The 22,382-nt window shown below is 45.6% G+C and overlaps 1 protein-coding gene across 3 annotated transcripts in view; it reads right to left on the bottom strand.

Moving 5' to 3' along the window:
- Positions 1-1,308: 1,308 nt before the first annotated feature.
- Positions 1,309-22,382, bottom strand: part of SLC44A3 (solute carrier family 44 member 3) — an 85,174-nt gene continuing 64,100 nt past the window's right edge. For all 3 annotated transcript variants that reach the window (XM_081223682.1, XM_081223681.1, XM_081223683.1), the window contains exons 13-15: positions 5,376-5,513; positions 2,719-2,955; positions 1,309-1,628 (exon numbers count right to left, since the gene is read on the bottom strand). In XM_081223682.1, coding sequence (XP_081079808.1) covers positions 1,530-1,628; positions 2,719-2,955; positions 5,376-5,513 — 474 coding nt within the window. In that variant the 3' untranslated portion in view covers positions 1,309-1,529. The remainder of the gene's footprint in view (positions 1,629-2,718; positions 2,956-5,375; positions 5,514-22,382) is intronic.

The following is a 22,382-nucleotide window of genomic DNA, read 5'->3' on the forward strand; positions in this document are numbered from 1 at the left end:
CTGAGTACTTGAGAAGGAGGCTTAGAAAAACGAAGGGACCTGCCCATTGCACACAGGAAATGCCAGCCAGGACTCAAACTATCATCTGACCTTTGCTTATTCCATTGTGACTCATCTGCCTCCAGTTCATTCTAAATCCAACTTGGAATAATCTTAAAATCATCTTGGGGAACATTGGTGGGGATGGAGTGGGGGGATTTTATATTCATATTCTAGCGTGAATAAATATTAAGAAACATACTGGATCAGGAATAGGACACGCTGTTTCATAATGAACTAGGATTTATAGTAGGAAGTGTTAGCAAAACCTAACCTTCAGTTATGATCTAGAGGAGGTCAAAGAGCTAAGTGTTGTAATGATAAAAAATTCAATCGCTAACACACTTTTTGACATTTTCTCAGCCAACTGATTTCCTCTGATAGCACTGGTTCTATTAGGGCTTGGGGGTGAAGTGTGCCTGCTTGTTTTTTGCTGAGGCAGATAATGAGGACATAGGGGTGTTTGATGAACCCACAGGAGCGCAGTTGACTTGCTCTTCGTGCTGCAGTGACTAAGGTTAATGCCTCGGAGAGACTGCCCTGTTGTAAATCCTTTTCCTAAAGGAGACTGTCAGAGCTCAACTAATAGTCTTGTTTAAGAAAAAAGTTACAATTTGCATTTGTTAACGGAGACCTGAGCTAGCATGCTGTTTCCTGCCCTCCAGGAAGAGGGCTTTAGGGAAACCTTATATTGCACTGCTTGCCCTGCCAAATAAGCCAGATTGGGCATCCTGTTAGGAGAGTTAGTAATTCAGTTTACCTGTTATCTAGTTGAAACGAGGCTGCCAATCAGCACGTTAGATGTTCCTATTTGTTTAAAGCTTTAAAAAGGAAAAGCCGCCAGTGCACGCCCACCGTGGCCCTTTCCTCTGACCCACCACTGAATCTAAATCTGGGAATGGGGTCCAGGCAGAAGGACTTTAAACCTTCCCCCGGGCAATCTCAGGTGGGGCTGTGGTTGAAAACCCACTTCTGCAGAACGTTTGCTAATTTGTAAGACTCAGCCTTGTACTTTTAACAAAATTTAACTTTTCACATCTGGTTAATCTTCTGCCCGTTCTATACCACGCCCATCAGGTGATAGTTCCTTTTACACTTTCGGTTTTAATTGTCCCTAAGTCTAAGAATTGTACTTTGAAAAGCTATAACAATATTTAGCACATTTCCAGGAGTGGAAGAGTAGGGAAAAGTCCTCTGCACTAGGGCAACATTCCAGAGAGTTTTGCTAAGGTTTATCTGTTGTCAGTGAGGAATTGTCCTTTAAATCAGTTTTTACATAATGTGCTTTTTAATTGACCACATAAACATGTTGTTAAAAGGTTTTTCAGTCCCAGTTGGTACAAAAAAGTTGTATACTTTTATGGTTCTAGTATTGTAATGTGGTCAAACAGTGGGGACAAAAACAGTGAGGAAGAATCGGGTCCACCTTGCGCACGGCTCTTAGGAGAAGGAAACTTTTTCCAGGTGCAAATACCTGATGGGCGCTTATCTTACAAAGGCCGGAGTTCTGTTCCCTCTTCATTCGTTAATGAGTTCTTGTCTCTCTGTGCCCTTGCATTGTTTAATTTGTTGATCCTTTTTATAAAACTCTGAAAAACAAAAGAGTGAGTTAGACCAGTGTTCTGTATCTGCACAGATTGGCAATCATTTACTTGGCCATATCATTTCGGGGAATTTAATCCTTAAAGTTTTCCCTGTTGAACTAAAATATCTTGGGGGGGTAGATTTCAAAGTAGGTTTTTAATCAGAAAAGTGTAAATTAGAGAAAGAAGACCTAGTTAGCTTCCTACCACCATCAGAAGTATTTTCTTTGGAGTACATACCAAATATGTTAAAGTGCTACTGTATTTTTATGTTTTATTTGGAGAAGAATGACGATACACTTAATTATAAAACTGTAGAAGTGCTTGTTAAACTTCAGTGCCTGGCCGGACTAAGGAGTGCTTTGCATGCTCTGTTTAAAAGCAAAAGGGCCTATGTTTTAGGGTAATAGAATGAAAGAAAATTGTTAAAATGTCACTTGACCCAGACAGCAGAAAGAGATGAGAGACTTCATTCAGCTGTTAAAATATGCCTGTTTACACAGGATAAGGCAAATCAGCAACAACTGTGTTGCAAAAGCTGTTGGAAACAGCTGGCTGCTATTTCCAGATAGCAGTATGGGGGCTCTAATGAGGGTGTGACATTTCTCAACATTGTGTGCTGTGGTTAATAAAGGGCCTCAGAATCGCAGATCTGTCATACTGGCGCTGAAGGTGATTGGGCTACACTGGAGTGGGTGTTCCCTAAAATACAACGGGTATGACATGATGCTTGGGGATGCAAAAAATGCCTTAGAAAAAGATCATCTGTGAAATCTCCAGACCATCCAAAAGGCCAGACCAAGCCATTAGCACCAAAGGGGACTTGCACTGCTACTCCACCCAGACCCTCCTACCCTGGGTCATTTGCTGAGTGATAATTGCTCAGTTTCACTTCTTTCCAGGGAGAAGGTTTCAATAAGGGAGGTGGGATCAACCTCAGAAAATACATCCCAAATCTCACTCTCAGGACATTTGGGTCATGTGGCCCTCCGGAAGAGAAAATAAGCTGGGAACCAGCCTCCCTTATGTGTGAGTCTTCAACGTTTTTGAGATTGTGAGGATGGAATCTAAAACAGGAAATGAGATGTTTACTTACCAAAAACTCTTGGTCCATAAAGTAGGGCTTTTCTGATGATCCATCATTTGTTTCCAGATCAACAGCAAAACACAGGAAAAGTACATCCAGCACAGTTTCAAACATAGATAAAAAACTATGGGCTACTAAGTAGGCAAAAAAAGCAACCAATAGTAGTGGGATTGCCCACACCTGGAGCACACGGTGGTAGTTAAATGCCATCAGTCCTCCAAAAACTGTGAAACACACCACTAGCACCTGTCCAGAACAAGAGTTTGTTGAAAATGTTTATAAGTTGGTTGGTTAGGATATTTTAGAAGAGACAGTTGTCAGGTATAAGCAATAGTTTTCATGTATGTGCATGTGTGGGAGTGTATGTGCCTTACTGTAAAGAGTGCTTGTCAGAAAATTGGGGGCTTCCCTGGTGGCGCAGTGGTTAAGAATCTGCCTGCCAATGCAGGGGACTCGGGTTCGAGCCCTGGTCCTGGAAGATCCCACATGTTGCGGAGCAACTAAGCCTGTGCGCCACAACTACCGAGCCTGTGCTCTAGAGCCCGTGAGCCACAACTACTGAAGCCCTCGTGCCTAGAGCCCATGCTCCACAACAACAGAAGCCACCGCAATGAGAAGCCCATGCACCACAGCAAAGAGTTGTCCCCGCTTGCTGCAACTAGAGAAAAGCCCGTGCACAGCAATGAAGACCCAACGCAGCCAAAAATAAATAAATAAAATAAATTTATTAAAAAAAAAAAAAGAAAGAAAATTGGGCACAATGAAATAGGAAGAAGAAAAATGAAAAGCTATGATACCAAAAGAAAACCCAGCTAATTTGGAGGATGAGAAGAGTATATATACTTTCATTTTATCTGTGCCCAGTTTTTGTATTTATGCAGATGTAATGGTACCTCACAAAGTTTTTAGTGTTTTTTTCACTAAATGCTACAAAAAGCATCTTCATTAAAAAAATTTTTTGTAATAAATTCTATTTTTAAAAACAACAGCACAACAATCCAGTGAGTGGATATACTGTAGTTTAATATGTGAGTACTTTTACCCTGGGGATTAAAGTGGATGGGCTTTCCAATGCTGGTGTAGGGAGATAATAGGCTTTTGCTACATGTAATTATTATATTTCCAGGAATACGATTACAGGCCATGATGTACCTAACTGTTTAACAGACAAATTGGAGCCCGTCTGGAGCCCTCACTGCACTTGGATATCCATAAAGATGGACGCGAATGTCTGCATGCCACTTCATTCAAAAAAAAAAAAAATCAGCAATTATGCGTTCCTTTTGGGAAATATAGGAAAATGAATTACTGCCTAAAATAAAATACAAGTCTGTTATAGAAGAGTAGCTCCCGCTCACCGCAACTAGAGAAAGCCCGCACGCAGCAAGGAAGACCCAATGCATGCAGCCATAAATAAATAAATAATAAATAAATAAATTTATAAAAAAAGAAAAAATGAAACCTCCTTCCAAAAATTTTGGGAAGTAGTTATTACAAAATATATCATCCACAATCCTACCAAGCTAACGTAAACAATACCACTTAGATACAACTACAACTTAGATTATTAGGCTGTTTTGAAAGGCGTCATCAGTTTGTTCTTCTAGAGCTACTGTCCCATGAAAAGTCTCTGGGGCCCAGCTGTGCCTTAAAATATATGTGCAATTAACACACACCTGTGAAGTCCATGCGTGTTCTAACTTGTTACTGACAGCTAACCATGACAGCAACGCACCAGAGACATACACCAAATGCCACAGAAACACAACATGCTAACAAGCAGCCCAGAGGCCCCATATTTGGCACTGGCACAACTGGAGCCTGATATCTTGTTCATTTTAGGGCACCATGAGTGTCCCTGGCATTCATGTCCTATGTGGAGGACTGGCTGGAAGAAGCAAGGATGTCTAGCTTAGAAGAGGGAAGATGCGGAGGGAGGGTCAGGACATCTGTGGTCAAGAATGTGAAGGGCAGTCAACTGGAAGTCGGATCAAACAGGTGTGTAGAATCACGCCCAGTGGGTGACAGGGAAAGAGACATGCTAGCGCAGTATAAAGAATCTCCAACTTGAGGCATATGGTCAAGTAGGGGCTGGAGCACCACTTTCATCGCTCTGTTAGGGATTCCTCCCTGTAACCCAGAAAGGGGATGTGTTACCGTCAGAGGTTTTCACAAGACGATATACAACTCCTTGGAAAAAGATGACAGCAGAAATGTAACTGGCTCCATTTGGGACATTAACCATTCTATCTTCATATTTATGAATTCAATGCTCTCACAATCATCAGGTTTCAATTTCAAAAATTTCCAGATATTTTTATGACAAACAACCCCTATAAAACATTCATTTTCTGAGGTTAGTAGCATTTTCAGTTTAGATATGAGAAAGCAGGATTCAGAATGGTAGAAAGAAATGATCATAGCTAAGAGTAAGACTAGGATTCGAATCCTGGCTCTACCTATTGTGGCATCCTAGACAAGTTATTAAACCTTAGTTTCCTCATCTGAGAAACAGGGTTACTTCACAGGATTGAAATGAGAGGATGAGGCACAGCATCTACCACAGAGGAAGCACTCAGGAAACAGTAGTTCTCCTTCACGGTTTTGTTGTATGGCTTAATTTTTGGATACCAAGTTCCTTTATTATTTTAGTGAAGACATCTCACCTTTCCTAGAAAAATTACGAAGTCTCCAAAGCAGTTAACAGATGTAAAATGACTTGAATTCTTGGATAAGAGTTTGAGTGCATCTTTTGCTGACGTACAAAAATCTGTCCCATTAATGGCAGTTGTAGTGTATGCATTCTGAAACAAAAGACAATAGTTAAAAGGATGATGAGTCTTACTGTTGTAAAGACAATATAATGCCAATGCAGAATACTTTCAAAATAGAGAAAAATAGTTACTATTAACCCACTATCTCTACCCATAACAGGTCATTTCATTTTCAAAGTCGCTTCCAGTCTCTGGAATACATACACATATATTTTCATATAATTGTAATAAATGGAAAAGATAAATAAGTATTTCTGGTCAATATGGTGGATTGAGCATCACCACTACAAACATATGGAAATGATGCGTAAAGCATAACTATCTTAATGCACAGCAGAGTTTGAGGGGAGGAAAAGAAGTTTAGGTGCTAGAAACAAAGCAGACCCTAGCTAATGGTGAGCGCTGAACCCAAAGACTCAATGAGCAGGGAATCAGTAAAGGCTTTAGGAGTGACAGGCTGGGGATTTAACACCTTGGGGCTAAGAAACAATGCTTAGGCCCATGCCAGGAAACTGAGCTGTCTGCATAAATACAGAATTTATATTCAAACTCAATCAGCCATTCCAGGAAAGTGGTAAAGAAATGCAACATCTGCCTAGGACCATTGAAATTACTAGGGTCTGGCCATAGGCAGAGCAAAACCACATCCCTCCAGGCCAGGGAATGGTGGAGGCCCACAGACAACCATCCTTGAAGAAGATGAAGAAGGCTTCACAGGAAAAATGTACAGGTGACTCAAGGAAATGAACAGCACGTCAAACAAAAGAATCTACACCTTGAGAACAATGTGAAATAAAGCATTCAAGGAAGTATGTTTAAGATGTTAAGGAGATAATAGAAGGAAGAGGGACCATAAAGAATGAACAGCACAGTATAAAAAATGAAGAGGCAGTGTAGAAAACAAATGGAATAGAAATTCTAGAAATGAAAAGATATACAATTTAAATGGTTCAGTGTCATTGTTATATATCTGACTTATTTTCCTTTATATAGAAAATAAGCATTTTCATGTTGCTCCATGGCTTATTTATAATTTTAATTTTTAATAAATACATATTTTATCAGGGGTGTTTGTGTGTGTGTGTAGCTAGGGCATATTTAGACTATTTCAAATATTTTGCTATTATAAATAACTATGCAATGAACATCTTAATTTCCTCATTTTGGATAATGTCTTAAGGATAAATTTCCAGAAATGAGATTACTGAGTCAAAGAGGACAAGTGGGTATATGTGTTCATATAAGAAGATTTCTTTGGTAATTTTTCCAAAATACCTTTTCCTTATAACTATACGATAATTTCAAAACCATCTATTTCTTACATTTCCCTTGAGGTCTTTAAAATGCTACTTGCACTGCAGTTTACAATTTATAACTTCCCTGGGAAAATACACTGGAATGCTACCTGCTTGGGTTTTGCCTTGCCTTTTGGCTTAAAGGATGAAAGTTTTTTTATCTCATGATATAAAAGTAATCCTTTCATACACTCATTCAAAAACATTGTAAAGAAACCAATTTGGAGTCTACTGCAGTAATTTAGCCCCAGTGATGCAGGTCTTAAGCAAGGTGAGTTACAGAGGAGAAGGAGACTAAGGCCGTGGAATTAACTGACCCTCTCTTGGTAACCCCCTCTTCCCCAAGGCCAACTAGAGAGGAATATTTGGTTCTTATAGATGAAAGGCTGGGTATTACCTCCCCACACAGTGCACCCTGCTTGCCTCAGAGGGGATATTCTCAGTCAGATGTCAGATGAGGTCCCTGCAGAAATGCCTTAATGGTATTCCACAAGAACTTTTGATTTCTGACTTACATAGAATGCATGTGAAATTGCTTTTAATATCCCGAACTGGCTGTTGGTGGACTTAAGTCTTGAGTGGGGACGTGGAAACTCATTGCTCATAATTTGATCAAGCATCTTTGATCATCTAATGTTCTCAGAGCCCTGAGTACCAGCTCATCATCCTGAAGACACATGTGCAGGGTGGGTAGGTACAGACTGGAAACCAAGGTCAAAGGCATTGCCCCAGGTGCTCTGGAAAATCAGGGAACTTTTTTTTTTCATTCTAACTTTATGGATACGACACTAGCAACTTTAATTAGAACAAAAGGCTATTTAAAAGCATGGTGGTTAAGGTAAGCACAGGCCCTGTAGCCAGTCTCTGGGTTCCAATCCTAGTTCTTTTTTTTTTTTTTTTTTTGGCTGCATTGGGTCTTTGTTGCTGTGTGCAGGCTTTCTCTAGTTGCGGTGAGCGGGGGCTCTTTGTTGTGGTGCGTGGGCTTCTTATTGTCGTGGCTTCTCTTGTTGCGGAGCACGGGCTCTAGGGGCGTGGGCTTCAGTAGTTGCAGCACGTGGGCTCAGTAGTTGTGGCTCGCAGGCTCTAAAGCACAGGCTCAGTATTTGTGGTGCACAGGCTTAGTTGCTCTGGCATGTGGGATCTTCCTGGACCAGGGCTCGAACCCATGTCCCCTGAATTGGCAGGCAGATTCTTAACCACTGCGCCACCAGGGAAGTCCCTCAAATCCTAGTTCTTACCACCGACTGGCTGTTGGTCTTGGGCAAATGATTTAACCCCTCTCAGACTTCAATGTCCTGATCTGTAAAGTGAGTTATAGCACCTACTGCAAAGGGTTGTTGGGAGGATTAAAGAACACATTCCCTATAAAGCATTTAGCAAAGCGCAGGCACACAGAAAGCATGTAATAAAGGGTGGCTATTTTCCTCCAGACCTCACCAATGATGAACTCATTTATAACTGGAAACACAGAGGCCATTCTTTAAGCGCGGAGGAGGTGCAGAAGGGACCCGTGGTTTCTTCATCTGTAGACTTTAATCCCTCACATTCTCAGGGACCCAGGAGGGGCAGGACCTGCTTCCCAGACCACGTCCCAGGCCCCCACGTGGTCTTGCTCCACAGCAATACCCCATGCCGCTCAGCCTCTTTCTTTGCGTTCGGGCTCTGTCCCCAGCCCCGCCACGGCCCCACTTCTGCCCTCTAAACTGAGGTTCTTGGTGTTCTTCCTGATTCAGGCTGGGAATAGAGTTTCTGCGGGACTTCCTTTACCTACAGATCATAACCTCATAGTCAGTTTAGCACAACTGCTCATAAGCAATATAAATAGATTTTGCTCCCTGGCTAAAATGATTAAAGGTTAAAATAGTACTTTCTCATGCATGTGTTGACTCCACAGATCTTGGGGGCCCATACCATTTATCTTTTCTTTAATGTATCATGCCCACTGAAAGACGGCATTAAAACCACTCTGACAGGGAAATTATATATACGCCTTCCTGCAGCTACTACACCGCTAGTATTTTACTACAGGTTCAACCCTGATTGCCGCAGAGAGACCTAGAATTAATGTCTGAATGAAGAACTGGAGGAGGGAAGAATTGCTCATGACACAGGATATGGATTGAGAATTTCTGCAGTTTCAGCATTAGCTAACTTATACTTATTCTGAGGAGAAGTGCTTCCTTGCCAGGCAGCTGGAAGATGGACTGCAGTAAATGTTCAGTGTTGTAAGTCCTGGCTCGGAGTGTTTGCATTTGCCTGGCATGACAGAACGCTAAGGCAATCTGCAGACCCTCACAATATGTGGAAAGAATAGATATAAGGAACAGGGAACACGTTTTGTTTGTTGTGAAGGTTAATCAGGAGATCCTGAAGCAAGAAAAAAGGAGGTAGAGGTACCAGGCTTTTATTACTAGACAAAATTCAGTGTGTCTGTTTAGCATCACCAAACAAGTGGACACATCTGTGCCTGAGACTGAACCCGTGAAAACACAAAATCGATACAAGGAAGGAATCCCCGCTTGACAATGGAAGCACCTCAACATTAGGTTGCATTCTCATTCCTTTGCCTGGGACTGAGGACTCCCTGCACGTACAGGTGGCTTTGCTTTCAGATTCACATGGACTGTCCACCAAGGTCTGTTACAAGCTGCAGGGGAGGGTGGGTGGAGGTCTTGTGTGGCTGGGAGGATTCGTGAACAATGAACTACAACTCAGGCTCAGGTGAAAGAGCAATGTGGAGTGGAAGCCCAGCCTGGGGTGAGGGAGAGGAGAGAGCATGGGGAAGGGGAGGGAGTAGAAGACGTCACATTAGTGGCATTAGGCTGGGCCCCTGCAGGGAATGTGGGGTGGATGGGGCCAAGGCAGCAGCAGAAGGCAGTGGACTGAGATTCAGGGGCCAAGCAGAGAATTGTGGTGGGACTCCTCCAGACCCAGATCTCGGTGGGGCTGAAACGCCATGCTGTGGAGCAAGGGGGGGTGACAGGAAGGTTCAGCCTGTGCTTCTGGAAGCTCTCCCAGGATGCCCTGTGAAGGTTCAGGGAAGATCTCTCATTACCGTCTAACGCTGAGCTACAAAGCCCTGCACCTCCCAAAGCTCATTCTCACCAAAGCCCTTGGGGAGCCCCCCAGGCACTTCCACTGTACCTCCTGGGCTCTGCTTGAGTTGCACATAAATGCCCTGTGACCACTCAAACATTGAGCGCGTTGGTGTCATCAGCAGTCATAAGCCAGGGGCCAGGCCCAAAGAAAATGAGCTTTTCTGTGGGGAGAAAATAAGAGTACTAGGAATTGTGGGACTTCCCTGGTGGCACAGTGGTTAAGAATCCACCTGCCAATGCAGGGAACACAGGTTCGATCGCTGGTCCGGGAAGATCCCACATGCTGCAGAGCAACTAAGCCTGTGCGCCACAACTACTGAGGTCTGTGCTCTAGAGCCCATGAGCCACAAGTACTGAGCCACGTGCCACAACTACTGAAGCCCACACGCCTAGAGCCCATGCTCCACAAGAGAAGCCACCACAATGAGAAGACCGCGCACCATAACGAAGAGTAGCCCCTGCTCACCACAACTAGAGAAAACCCGCTTGCAGCAACAAAGACCCAATGCAGCCAAAAATAAAATAATAAATTAAAAAAAAAAGAGTACTAGGAATTGTACCTCTTTCCAGGTGCTGTGCTCCCTTCCACCCCACTTCAAGAGATGCCTTAGTGATATGTCCCGAATGACTTGCCACAGACCTGGCAGTAGCTTCCTAATTTGTCCCTGTGGCCTTTTTTTCTCTTTCACTATCAGTAGGCAGGTGTGCAACTTGTGTGTGTAAATAAATAATAATTGTAACTAATAATGGCAAGAATCACGGAGTGCAGACTATGTGCCAGGCCCTATTCTATATTCCCCTGAATGCATTTAGTCCTCTTAACAACCACAAGTGGACGATGAGGTAGCTGCAGAGACTACGGTGAAGAGAGGTTGGGTAGCACACCCCCGGCACACGCATGCGACGGAACTTGCATCACTTACAAGAAATGGACCTCTGACTCATTCAGGCCCATCAGGAAAACATTTACTTTGAGCTGTACTCTGTGCTTTTCCTTCCAAAAGGTTCAAAATAATAAAGTGGTGCTCTTAGGAGATGTGTCATTAAAAAGAGCCAAGGATGCGGCAGGATGGTTTAGTAGAAAGAGGCTGGGTTCCAATCACGTTGCCTCCAAAGACTGGCTGAACGGCTTCCACTAAGTAATGTCACTTGGCACTTACATGAGCCCTCAGGTTCTAGCTAAAGGTGCTTCACGTTTGTGCAGTACTTCAAAGTGGACTAGACACCCTCCTGCTATTATCTTACTTTATCTGCTCCTCATCACGACTCAGTGAAATAATCACCATGGGTATATTATTCCCATTTTACAGAAAATTCTAATTTTTGAAGAGAAATGAAAGAGATTTAAGTGTACTTTTAGGTAACAGAAAAGTTGGATTACTTCTTGACTTTGAGAGTTGTCCAAGAATGTTAATTGCAGCTTTTACACAGAAAGAACATTTTTCCTCCTTAACTCAGGCCGGAAGCCAGCCCGGTCCACCCTGTGTCCTTCCTCAGCGAAGGGAAGCCATTCGTCCTCCCACGAAAGTGAAGTGGGCCCTTCTTTTGGTGGCAGAACTGTGAACCCGAGCTTCTGCTGACTCTTCAGAAAGGTAAACAGAGTTTCCCTCCGTACAGGAGGAAAGGCATTTGCCAAAAGCCATGCCGTGAATAGCCAGCTTTATTTCTGGAATGCCTTCCTAACAAAATTCTGATATTTATTAACTCAAAATAAAACAAGAACTACGAAAACAAACCCGAGAAACTGGATGATGAATAAATAACACTGGCATTCATGCTTTCCTCAGAACCAAAAGTAATACAGTGAAATCTGAGCCCAGAGTGATTCCCGTACATCCAAGGGTCTTTTCTGGTAAAACCTGCAGGAACCATCACAAGCTAGTTTCATCTCAGCCCTGTTTTTATCACAAACACATGCTGAGGGAGGTGGGGCACAGCCTCCAGACCTGGCGCTCGCTGCTTGGATCAGTCCAAGAGCTCATCGCTCACCAGTTGCAAAAGTCCGGCGAGACGGCGAGTGGGGGAACCTGCCGGCCCTTCGGGGTTGGGACCAGGTGGGGTGGAGGCACTGTAAAGCCGGGTGCTCGGCAGTGCTGTCCTGTTTGCTGCTTTTAAATGTATTTCCTTTTTGCTTATTTTTTAGAATAATGGCTTTATCATTTTCATGCTCATCATTAAAGAAAATCAGGCAACACAGAGACAAAGAAGAAAGCAAGAAAATCGCTCTGATCCCACCCCTCAGAAATAACCACTGCTCACATCACATGGACCTCACCCCAATGTTTCCCTGCAAAGATACACAGAAGGGAGACAGACAGAGGGAGGAAGTATGGGCAGGCAAGCAACAGTTATAAAAATGGAAACAAAAAGTACGGTTTAAGTAAAAGCACGAATGTGAATTTGACTTCAGCAAAGGAAACTGAAACTGAAGGAATATTTGAATGTCAGACAAATGTATCTTCACACACATAACCTAGGTTTCTAAAGGAAACTTTCTAAAATTACTATGAAAAACATTAAGAGGTTAGAGTGCTTATTTTTTTTTTAACACTGTGGCTTAAGTTTCAGCAGCATGGATGGTGAAAGATGAGTTGTCTTACGCTTTCTCCCGCATCCCGAATTTAGTGCGTTTCATTATTATTCTGACTTTGTCAGGATTTTGAACGTCTACAGCCTCTTCTGTGGTGACGGCTTTAGTTACTTAATGGAGTGTACCCAGCACAGCCACTGTGCCTGTTGCCTTACATTCCTTCTCTGTGCCAGCTGCTCTGACACTCTCCTGCAGGACGTGGTGGCGGGGTGGGATTCCTTGGCCAAGACGCCCTCCCTGTGAGGCTCGTGCTCATTGAACGGCTACAGGAAGATGCTGTGGCAAACCAAGAATGGCCTCCAAATAATACTTCTTCATGCAAAGCCAAATTCAATTCATCGGTACATTTGTTCCTTCAGTAGAATGTTAGGATTAAAGGGCTACCCCAGACGTCACCCAGGAAAACCCTCTCATTTTACTGATGAGGAAACTGAAGTCTCAACAGGCTAAGTGACCAGACAGAGGTAACCAAGATAGACATGAATCAGATACTCACAGCCATGCCCCTTCCTCCCCCAAATCCAGAAAAAGCCAAGGAGGCCACTGCATCTTGCTGAACTTGGCCATCATTGATGCACTAGCAGAGTTCCACCCTCCCAGTGAAAACCCACCGAGACAAGGATGTGATGCTTAGTGATGTGCAGGTCCTGGATACAGGGCTGTGCAGCAAGTGCTGCCTGCCTCCCCACAGGCCCAACGACGGCTCTCCCTGCGTTAACCTCATCCGACCTGGGTATAATCAGCGGAGAAAATGAGAGAGGCGAAGGGGGGCCTGGGCTGCCATAAGGCAAAACTAAAGTTGCAGCCTGTGAAATAGAAAACGCAGGGGATGGGAAATGCTCGTACTGTATTTTGATCTTAGGCTTTATTAGAAAGAAGACTAAATGGATGGGCTGTCCCCTGTGAGTGAAGACCACTGGCTTCCTCTCCTCCTTACTTTTACTCTTGACAAGGAACTGCAGGCAGCACAATGAAGCCATTAAGGCTACAGACCTGGAGTCATATGGATCCCCACAGAGCAGCTAAGCATTCTAGATAAGCTCTTCAGCCTCTGGGCCTCAGCTTCCTCATTTGTACAATGGGGGTAATACCCACTTAACACACAGAGTCCTTGAGAGAACAAACTTAGACCGCATATGTAAAATGTGTACCAGGGTGCCTGGCAGACCCTCAAAACTCAATAAATGGCTATGTTATTTACAGACCTGAGAAGGTTGGTTCTTTAGTTAAGAGAATGCCAAATATCTCTTATTTGAAGCTCAGCCCGAGGAAACAGCAAGAGGAAGATGGAGGGCAGAAATGGGATTGTTTACATGTTTTCATATATTGCACATCTGGGGGAATAACTTTTGAAGTCAGGTGTGTGTCCCTCCATGAACACACTGTTGATGGGTGTGGGGCTGGCGAAGCAACAGCCGACCTGTTAGGCTGCATGAGAAAGGCCTGCTGACAGAGAGCCTGGTAGTCGATTGAAAGGTCGCAGGCTGCTGGGAGTAATTACTGCTCTGTGCATGGCTTGGCTCAGCATGCAATGAAAACTCTTATAAGAAAAAAGCATTTATTTAAAGACACTGGCTGTAACAACAGAACTCTTCTTTCTGAAGCTCCAAAGACTATCAGCCCTTCCATTCTGGCCTTCTCTAACCACTGGCACTTCTGCTTGGAAAGCAGCTTTTCTTGCAGTCAGTCTTAGGTGTTGTTAGGGCAGCTCCAACAAGAAAGGGCAGCTCTTTGAGCTTGTGTTTCCTTTTTCTTTATTGTCTCCCTGCTACGCTTAGCAGATGCTCCAGGCTCTGTGAAGGCAGCATGAACCAGGGCTGGGCTGAGAAAGTAGGGGCTCATCCTTCCATCCACAGATGCGTATGGAGGGTGTGCCTCTACTAAGCTCGGGGCTGGGCACAGGTCACTGAACCAGGCCGACAGGCTTGTGTTCTTGGATCTCAGGAAGTTTCTTTGTTGCCGCCTCGATGGAGGCAAGACGTGGGCATGGCCAGCAGGCCCAGAGGGCCCTTCTCACCCCCACTGAGATTCATCCTCATGAAGTCATCTGGCCTCAGCTGTCTCACTGCTTGGATGAATGCAAGTCTAGCAAATGCTTCTCTCTGCCTCACCCCTATGCCAGCTGAGGCCTTCTATAAAAGGCAAAAGGAGGGGGAAGATGAAACCATTTGAAGAACATCAAAGACTGGATCCACTTGCTGAAACTTTTAGGAACTTTCTAGTCCTGCCTAGATAAGAATGCTAACTGAGCCAAAATTCTTAGTCACTTCCTCTCCTATTTTTCACAGACCTCATTTCTGAAATGTCTATAGAGATGAGACTCTAAATGGAAGGAGGACTGTCCACCTATCCCCAGTGTGTGTGTGATGGTTCACTTTGCTATCCTGACTTCTGTTTCGCTTCCCTCATGTATTTCCTCCTTTCTTGCCTCTCTGCCCACCTCCTTCCCGCAGGACTCGGAGGCCCTGTGCTCATTCCCCCAGGTGAGGGGAGGAAGCTTGCGGGGGGGGGGGCAGGAGAAGACACCCAGTCTGCAGTTCTTACTGGCTTTTGATTTCTAAAATTTTAAGCTCTTCAGGCCCTTCCTACCAGTGGAGAAGGTGAAGGAAGGGGGTTCCCAACATGATCCAAGTCTGGGAGCAACAGGTGGGTGTGCAGGTCTTCCTCCACCCCCGGATTGGAAAATGAGACTCCCCTGCACTGGGGAAAGAAGGGCTGGGGAGAGATCTGTGGGTCCTGACCAGGCGTCCAGCTCTGCTTTTTTTAAGCAGAGCACGGAAAAGTGGCAAGACTCTAAAGGGGAGTGCCCAGTCCTAGGGTCTGAGTTTGCCAGGAGTGAGGGGGTTCCAGAGACATGGGGGGCTTTCATTGCTAAAACCAGAACAGTCCCAGACAAAGCAGGAGGGCTGGTTACCCTACCACTAGCACATCTAGGCAGACAGGGCCATAGATGGCCTTCCAAAAGACTCCTGCTTCCCAAGCAGAGCTTGAAGGAGCCGTGAAGATGGGAAGATGGATGTCTCAAGGGCAACCTGTGTGTACTAATGCCTGGGGCTACCTGACACCTCCTATAACCCCATGGGGGGATAGCCCAAGAATAATGGATTAAACTTTCTGCCAGTCCAGTGGAATGAGAGTTCACAGACAGAAATTAGGTTGAGACATGATATAGTATTTCTTGCACATCTGAGACTGTGGATGAGGCTCACATCTGTGTGGAAATCAGTCAGAGATGAGACTCAGGCAGTGGCAGCACAGAGCACTGTCAGACTCTAGCTTTGAGCAGAACATGGAATCAGTAGCTGCTGCTAAAAGCCATCAAAGTGGCTTTTATTCCCTTGACCACTGTGACTCACACCACCTTCCTTTTTTTTAAAACCTTTTTATGAATGCATTCTCTAGTCTCTGGCCAACAATCACTACCTTCCCCCAACAAGTCTAATGTCTAAGACAAAGACAATTGGGGAGCGACAGCTGAGGACCGTATTCACAGCCAGTGTCTTGCTTAGAAGGGTATGGAAGGGGATGAAGCATGGGCTTCAGAGGTGGCCACTCTGACAATGACTCTGTTCCAGAAGCAGAGGCAGATAAAGAGAAATGACATGAAGAAACCTGCTCACCATCATGAGGAAGATTAGATTTGGGGTAGGAGCTATATTTAATGGTTTAATTTCATTTCCCACACTAAATGAATTTGGGAAATGTCGAAACTAATCTACAGTCTTTCCATTTCTTAAGCACTTAGGGTAATGTTGAGAACTTGGATTGTGAAAGTTCTATCTTCCATTTGAACCAGCCCCCCACCCGGCCCCCACCCTGGCTGCCATCACAGATGATGGGCCAGCGTCGGTGGTAAGCATGGCGCCCACAGCGGACACTAGGCTGCGGATGAGAAGAACAGAGGAGGAGCCAATGGGCAGCTGCCACAGCCCCACGTGGAACACTGTCCATCAGAGCACAGTGTTTTCATGGGTCACCTGCTTCCTTACTTCTGGGGAAATTGAATTTTGCTGACTCCAAAGATAGTTTTCATAGATCAAAGTTAAACACACAGGCAATCTCCCTCAGCATATTTGCAGCATACCTAGAGCATGTCATGACAGAAAGGGAAGGACAAAGAACATTAGGGTTTGCTTTATGTCCTGCATGGAGCTCAGACTTATGAGAGGAGTCTTACAGATAAGCAAATGTCGATTCCTTGGATCAGATGACCTTTTGAACCAGTGTTGTTGGAAACAGTCCCAGTCATCCTCCCTAGGCAGTGGCACAACTACCCTTAAAAATGGGAGTGAAGAGGAAGAAAATGAATGCTAGATGCAGAAAAGAGGGGGCCAAACTCATGTGCTATGCAGGGGATGTTTCCTTAACCTTGGGCCACAGTCATTTTCTGGTCATGGGTTTGGATTTGAGTACTGGCTTTCCCTCCCCATCATCCTTTGTGAGGGAAAACTTAGTCATTAAGTTCCCTGGACTGCAAGGACCAGAAGGGCTGCTCTTAGCAATTCAACTCCCCCCAACAAGTCATGAGTGCAGTGATTCTGGCTGAGGGTAGTGGGGAAGGAAAGGTGTTTTGGGAGAAGTTCTCTGTGGATGCTGATATACCACTAGCTGAATAATAACCCCAGGAACGCAGCACTGCTCTAAGTGCACAGGATAGAATCAGAGCTTGTACACTTAGTGGGTTGATAATGATAATGACTCCCATTTATTCAGCACATACCTCTACATGCTAGGCACAAAACCAAGAGCTTTGCAAACATTATCTCTTTAATTATTTATAATAATCTTGGGAGACAGGCATTGTTATATCCAATTTGTCTGGTACATGGTAGACTTCCAGTATGTGGTGAGTAACTAAGACTCTCCTTCCCCTCACAGAAGAAACTAACATTTATGGAGCACATACTAAGAGCCAGACACCACACCATGTTTATTAGTTTAATTAACCCTCTCAGCTGCCTATGAGGTAGGTGTTAAGAGCTTTGCTTTATATATGGGGAAACCAAGGCTAAGTAAGAGAGGTGAAGTGACCTGTCCAATGTCACACAGTAAGTGGAGAAGCTATGATCCAAACCCCAACCTGTCTGCCTTCTTCCCATTCCATCACACTGCTGGGAAATGAACAGAGGGTCCAGGTCCAGAGAGGGAGGACGGGGAGGAGGGAGGAGCTCTCATAAGGGGTGGACAAATATTTTCCAGAAGAAGGGAAGCGCTAAGGTGTGAGGAGAAGGGAGGATGCTTGGAGAAGGAAGCTGGAGGAGTGGTACCATTAATAAGAGGTGAGATCCCATCCTTCCCAGATCCAAGTGTTCCCCACCCTCTGCCCTGTGAGCATGGGCCCTGACTTCCATGTTGCCCAAGGGAGTGGGGTGATCTACGTATAGTTCTGTTTATGAGGTGAGCCGGGGCAGCTCTCATCGACATTCTGTGTACTGTGACATACTTGTTTGTCCCTAGTGTCTCAGTGAAGCTCGGGAGGGTGGGGGGAGAGAAGATGCAAGGTAGAGAAGAGGAGAATCAGAAAGAGCCCTACCCACTGTGTAAGCCTGGTTGAAGCACTCAAGCCCTCTGGACCCCAGATTCTGCTGTAACGAGGGGCAGGGCTTCCATGATCTCTTAAGTTCTGGGGTCTGAGTTCCTCCCTGGGGAAGGGGTACCCTGGTGGACTGGTAAAGACCTGGTTTTAAATCCTGGTGGACATAACCCTGTGTTTGTATTTCCATGGCCATTCGTGCCCAGAGGAGGTGGATGACTTGAGGGACTTGAGGGACTTAGGGTGAGTTTGCAGGGAAGAGCAGAGCACAGGCTGGCTCAGCCCTTTGTCATTGTCTTTGGGATCTACCTAGCACGGAGGACACACCTCCTCAGCGTCTCAGCTGAGTTTACAGGGGAGACCCCAGGGGCAGGTCTACACTGTTGGCTGGGCCTGGGACAGGGTGAGTTGGTCTCTCCATTTCAAGGGTGAAACTTTAATAAGCTGCTCCCACACTGTATTTTCCAACCCGGCCATTAGGTACTCAAGGTGATATTTTTAATCTTCATCGGCTGTCTCTCGGGTCTCTCAGTTGTTCAGAACTTTACGAGGAAGAGGGGATGACTTATTATGTGTCCCAAACCTTAACACTCAACTTTGTTACTTTCCTCCTGTCTAACCTGGAGCAGGTTGCTACTTAACCTCTCTGAACCTAAGTGTCATCATCTATCAAAAAAAGAAAAAGGGTAATAATTGTACCTTTCTCACAGGATTATTTGTGAGGCTGAAGGGAGTTAATACATGTAAAGCAGTTAGCATGGTGCTTGCTGCACAGAAGTGCCCAATAAGTGGTGGGAATTCCTGTCTTGAGGAGCTGCACACCTTGGAGGGAGCCTAACGGTTGCCTCCCAAGAGGTTTTCTGATTAGCTGAGGGCTCCTTGCAAAACTCACCCTCCCTTCCCTGTAGTGAGGCAATCATTCATTCAACAAACATTAACTGTTTCTCCGAGAAGGTAGAAGAATTTCAAGTCAGAAAGGACAGATGGCAGCTGCACACACTGGGCCTTTCCTCAGAAGGAGGAGAGACTGCTGAGGCCCGTTTAGGGCAGAGGGCTTTAGGGTATAGGAAGTGAGCTTGAGCTCACCCTGTTGAGCCCCAAGCCTTGCAACACACCCACAGCAGGTGGGAGCCGGGCTCCAGAGAGGCTGCTCCCCAGGAAGCCACATAAAGCCGCAGCGCTAAGCCCAGCAGCTTCTGAGCCACGCACCAGGAAACATGAGGATACAGTTGGTTTTCTCCCAGACAGCCTGGGGTCTCTGACAAATAGGCGTCTCAATTCCTTTCTATCTAAAGTCAGGACAGTAGCATTTGCCACAGAGCAGCTGGGCTGTGAGGATTACCATCATCTAGAAATGGGCTTTAATGTAAACTATCATATTGACACACATGCGAGTTTCTTCTACAACATGCACACACAGAGGCATCTCTCCGGGGCTCTCAGCATCAGCTGGCTGCCCCAGAATAGCTCTAAGCCAGTCGGTGGGGGCAGGAGAATTCGGAACCGCCGCCGTCACGGAAAGAACAGCTGTCTGCATGCTCTGTGATGAGGCAATGTCAACTACCCCAAGAACTGTGTCCTCTTAAGAACCTTTACATCATTTTCATAATCGAGTTCGAGAAATTGCACAATATTCATTACTTTTCTTTTCTGAGCTGTACACATTTTTCTGGGGAGAGGAGAGGAGTCCCTGGAGGTCTGCCAGCTGGCTGACGATGAACCAAAATCAGACACGGAAAAGTTACCCAGTGCCTTTGCTCCTGATGGACTGTGAGAAAGAGAAGCATTGAAATCGAGCTAACTGCAAAGGAAGTGGAGGGGGCAGAGAAGGCTTTGGGATATTACAGAGTCAAGTCTGCCACAAAGGCTTAGAAGACAGAGACCGACTTTACGTGCCCTGAAAAACAAGCACTGGCAGGCAGTGTGGGCTGGGGTGTAGGGGTGGGCTACGAAGCAGGGAGGGGAGAGATGTGTATATTTTCCTAGTAGCAGCCAGTTTTTCTCTGCACTGGACTCGACAAGATTATCTGGAGCCTTTCTGACAGTATATTTGTTAGTTAGGAAGCCAGGAATCTATGGGCATTTCAAATCAAATGCCAAGAGGCAATAATCTATGCATTTCTTGGTATCTCATATCTAGACGGATGCCACAATAAAGCAGGCTGGCAGCTTGATGGGCTGCATTAAGGCAGATCTGACCAGGAGATACAGCAGAGATCCACTGGGCACCCAGCTACCCTGCATTATGGCCCACGGCAGAAATGGGAGGTGAAAACTGCGGGACATTACTCTCCACTGTTGAGAATGACCGAGGTGACTGGCATTTTACCAGCATCTTATCACCAGTTCAATGTACTTATTGCTGTCACTACAGCAGCAGTGTTGGGAGAATCGCTTTAAGGGGATGTAGATAGTGGCGCACTCACATTCTCAGTCCACTCAAGAAAGATTCTGGAGGCTTGAGATCCGGACAACATAAAGCATCATTAATCTTTGTGATTCCAGGGTAAGTTCTCAACATGGATAAGAAAACCAACATCAAAAAAAAAAAAGATCTGGGCTTCCCTGGTGGCACAGTGGTTGGGAGTCCGCCTGCCGATGCAGGGGACACGGGTTCGTGCCCCGTTCCGGGAGGAGCCCGCATGCCGCGGAGCGGCTGGGCCCGTGAGCCATGGCTGCTGGGCCTGCACGTCTGGAGCCTGTGCTCCGCAGCGGGAGGGGCCACAGCAGTGAGAGGCCCGCGTACCAAAAAAAAAAAAAAAAAAAGATCCTGCCATTCAGGACACAGTGGGAGGACACATCCTGCCCCACATCCCTCACAAAGCGTGTCATGGATATGATGCGGCAACACGGTACCCGCGTGCCCCAGCTCTCGGCCGGCACCACAGCAAGGCTGAGCACACCCCATGAGGACCTCAGATCATTTAAGCTGATCCTCTTCTGCAGAAGCTCAGTAAGGTGGAGGGATTCACCCAAGTTCCACAAAGATGGCAGAAGCCAACTGCTGCCACGCCTGACTAGGGGTTGCCTTTACCTAAGAACTGCTCCCGGGAGACGGAATGAAAATCGTCGCTCTCAAACTTGTTTGACCTCAGCCCACAGCTCACTTCCTATACCCATTCCCACTTCTGCTGGAAGAACAAAGAATTGAAAAGGAATGCAATGCTCACCATGATAAAAATACAACACATTAAACAAGAGCCAAATACTCACTAGAAGTAAAGTGGTAAACAAGGCAAGTATAACTGCAGTTGAATAACACAGCCAATCCAAGGCAACTCTGGTGGCACTCATAGCAAAGGGCTCCTTCCCCAGTCTGCAAAATCCCAGCTCTGCCTGGGCTCATTCACAAGCATTGCATGGTCACCAGGCATCGCCTTGGCAGTCAGAAACATCTTAACAGAATTATGAATTTGAGTCCTCAGGAAACTAAGTAAAACATCAATGTTGGTTCATAAATGACACATTTCAGTAAGCTTTAAGTAACACACTATGCACTTTATCGATCGGTAAAAAGCCTTTAGTTGTATGTGAAAATGAAAATCCATGAATTGAAGAAGAATGAATTTGCCTGTAAGAACTGAAGAAAGAACACTCTGGAATATTCAATCCGTTTGGAATCATCAGGAAGAGTACTGTGGCCCACCAGTGGGTTTCAAACCTAGAGGAACACTGACCTAATGCCACCATCAGCTCTGGGACAGACATCTGTGTCCTCCATGGGCAAAACGTGCACTCAGGGAGACATTTCCACGAGGAACCGTGTGTGGACTGTAAGAATAAGGGGCAGGCGGTTCCTGCCGAAGGGTTAGCCTCCACAGTCCCATGAGGGGACGTCTCAGTTGGGCTCCTGGAAAGTGCTGGGAGGGAGGGGGAGGCTGCAGGATCTCCTCGTCTGAAAATCTCTGAGAACACCCAGGCCAGTTGGCCTCCCAGAAGCTTTGACACTGACTTGCCTGAGGGGAGGAGGTGGGCTCAGACCACCCTGACTAGCCTTTTCTGCACCATCCAGCCTTCAACGGCTTCACTGTCCCCATACCTTTCCTGTCCTCCTGTACAAAAGTCTGTCTGAAGCCAGCCTTGCTCAACAGCCAGCAACTGACTTGTCTGGACTCTGGCTTGGGCAGGCGCTCAAGCGATCCACCCCAGACAATGGTTGCGACTCCCTCTCTGACTGTTTCAAAATGCACAGTAAGTATGGGCTTGGGTCCCAGAGGTAAGACAGATATGGATTCAAACCCGAGTTATGCCACTAACTAACTATGCGCCCTCTCTAAGCCTCGGTTTCCTCATCTATAAATTGGAGATAACTATCTCAGGGGGCTGCAGTTAAAACTCAAAATTGATCCAATGCAGGGAAAGTGCTGAACACACAACTAGCCA

This window comes from Mesoplodon bidens (genome assembly GCF_964165515.1).
Source record: "Mesoplodon bidens genome assembly, chromosome: 2".
NCBI classification, from domain to species: domain Eukaryota; kingdom Metazoa; phylum Chordata; class Mammalia; order Artiodactyla; family Ziphiidae; genus Mesoplodon; species Mesoplodon bidens.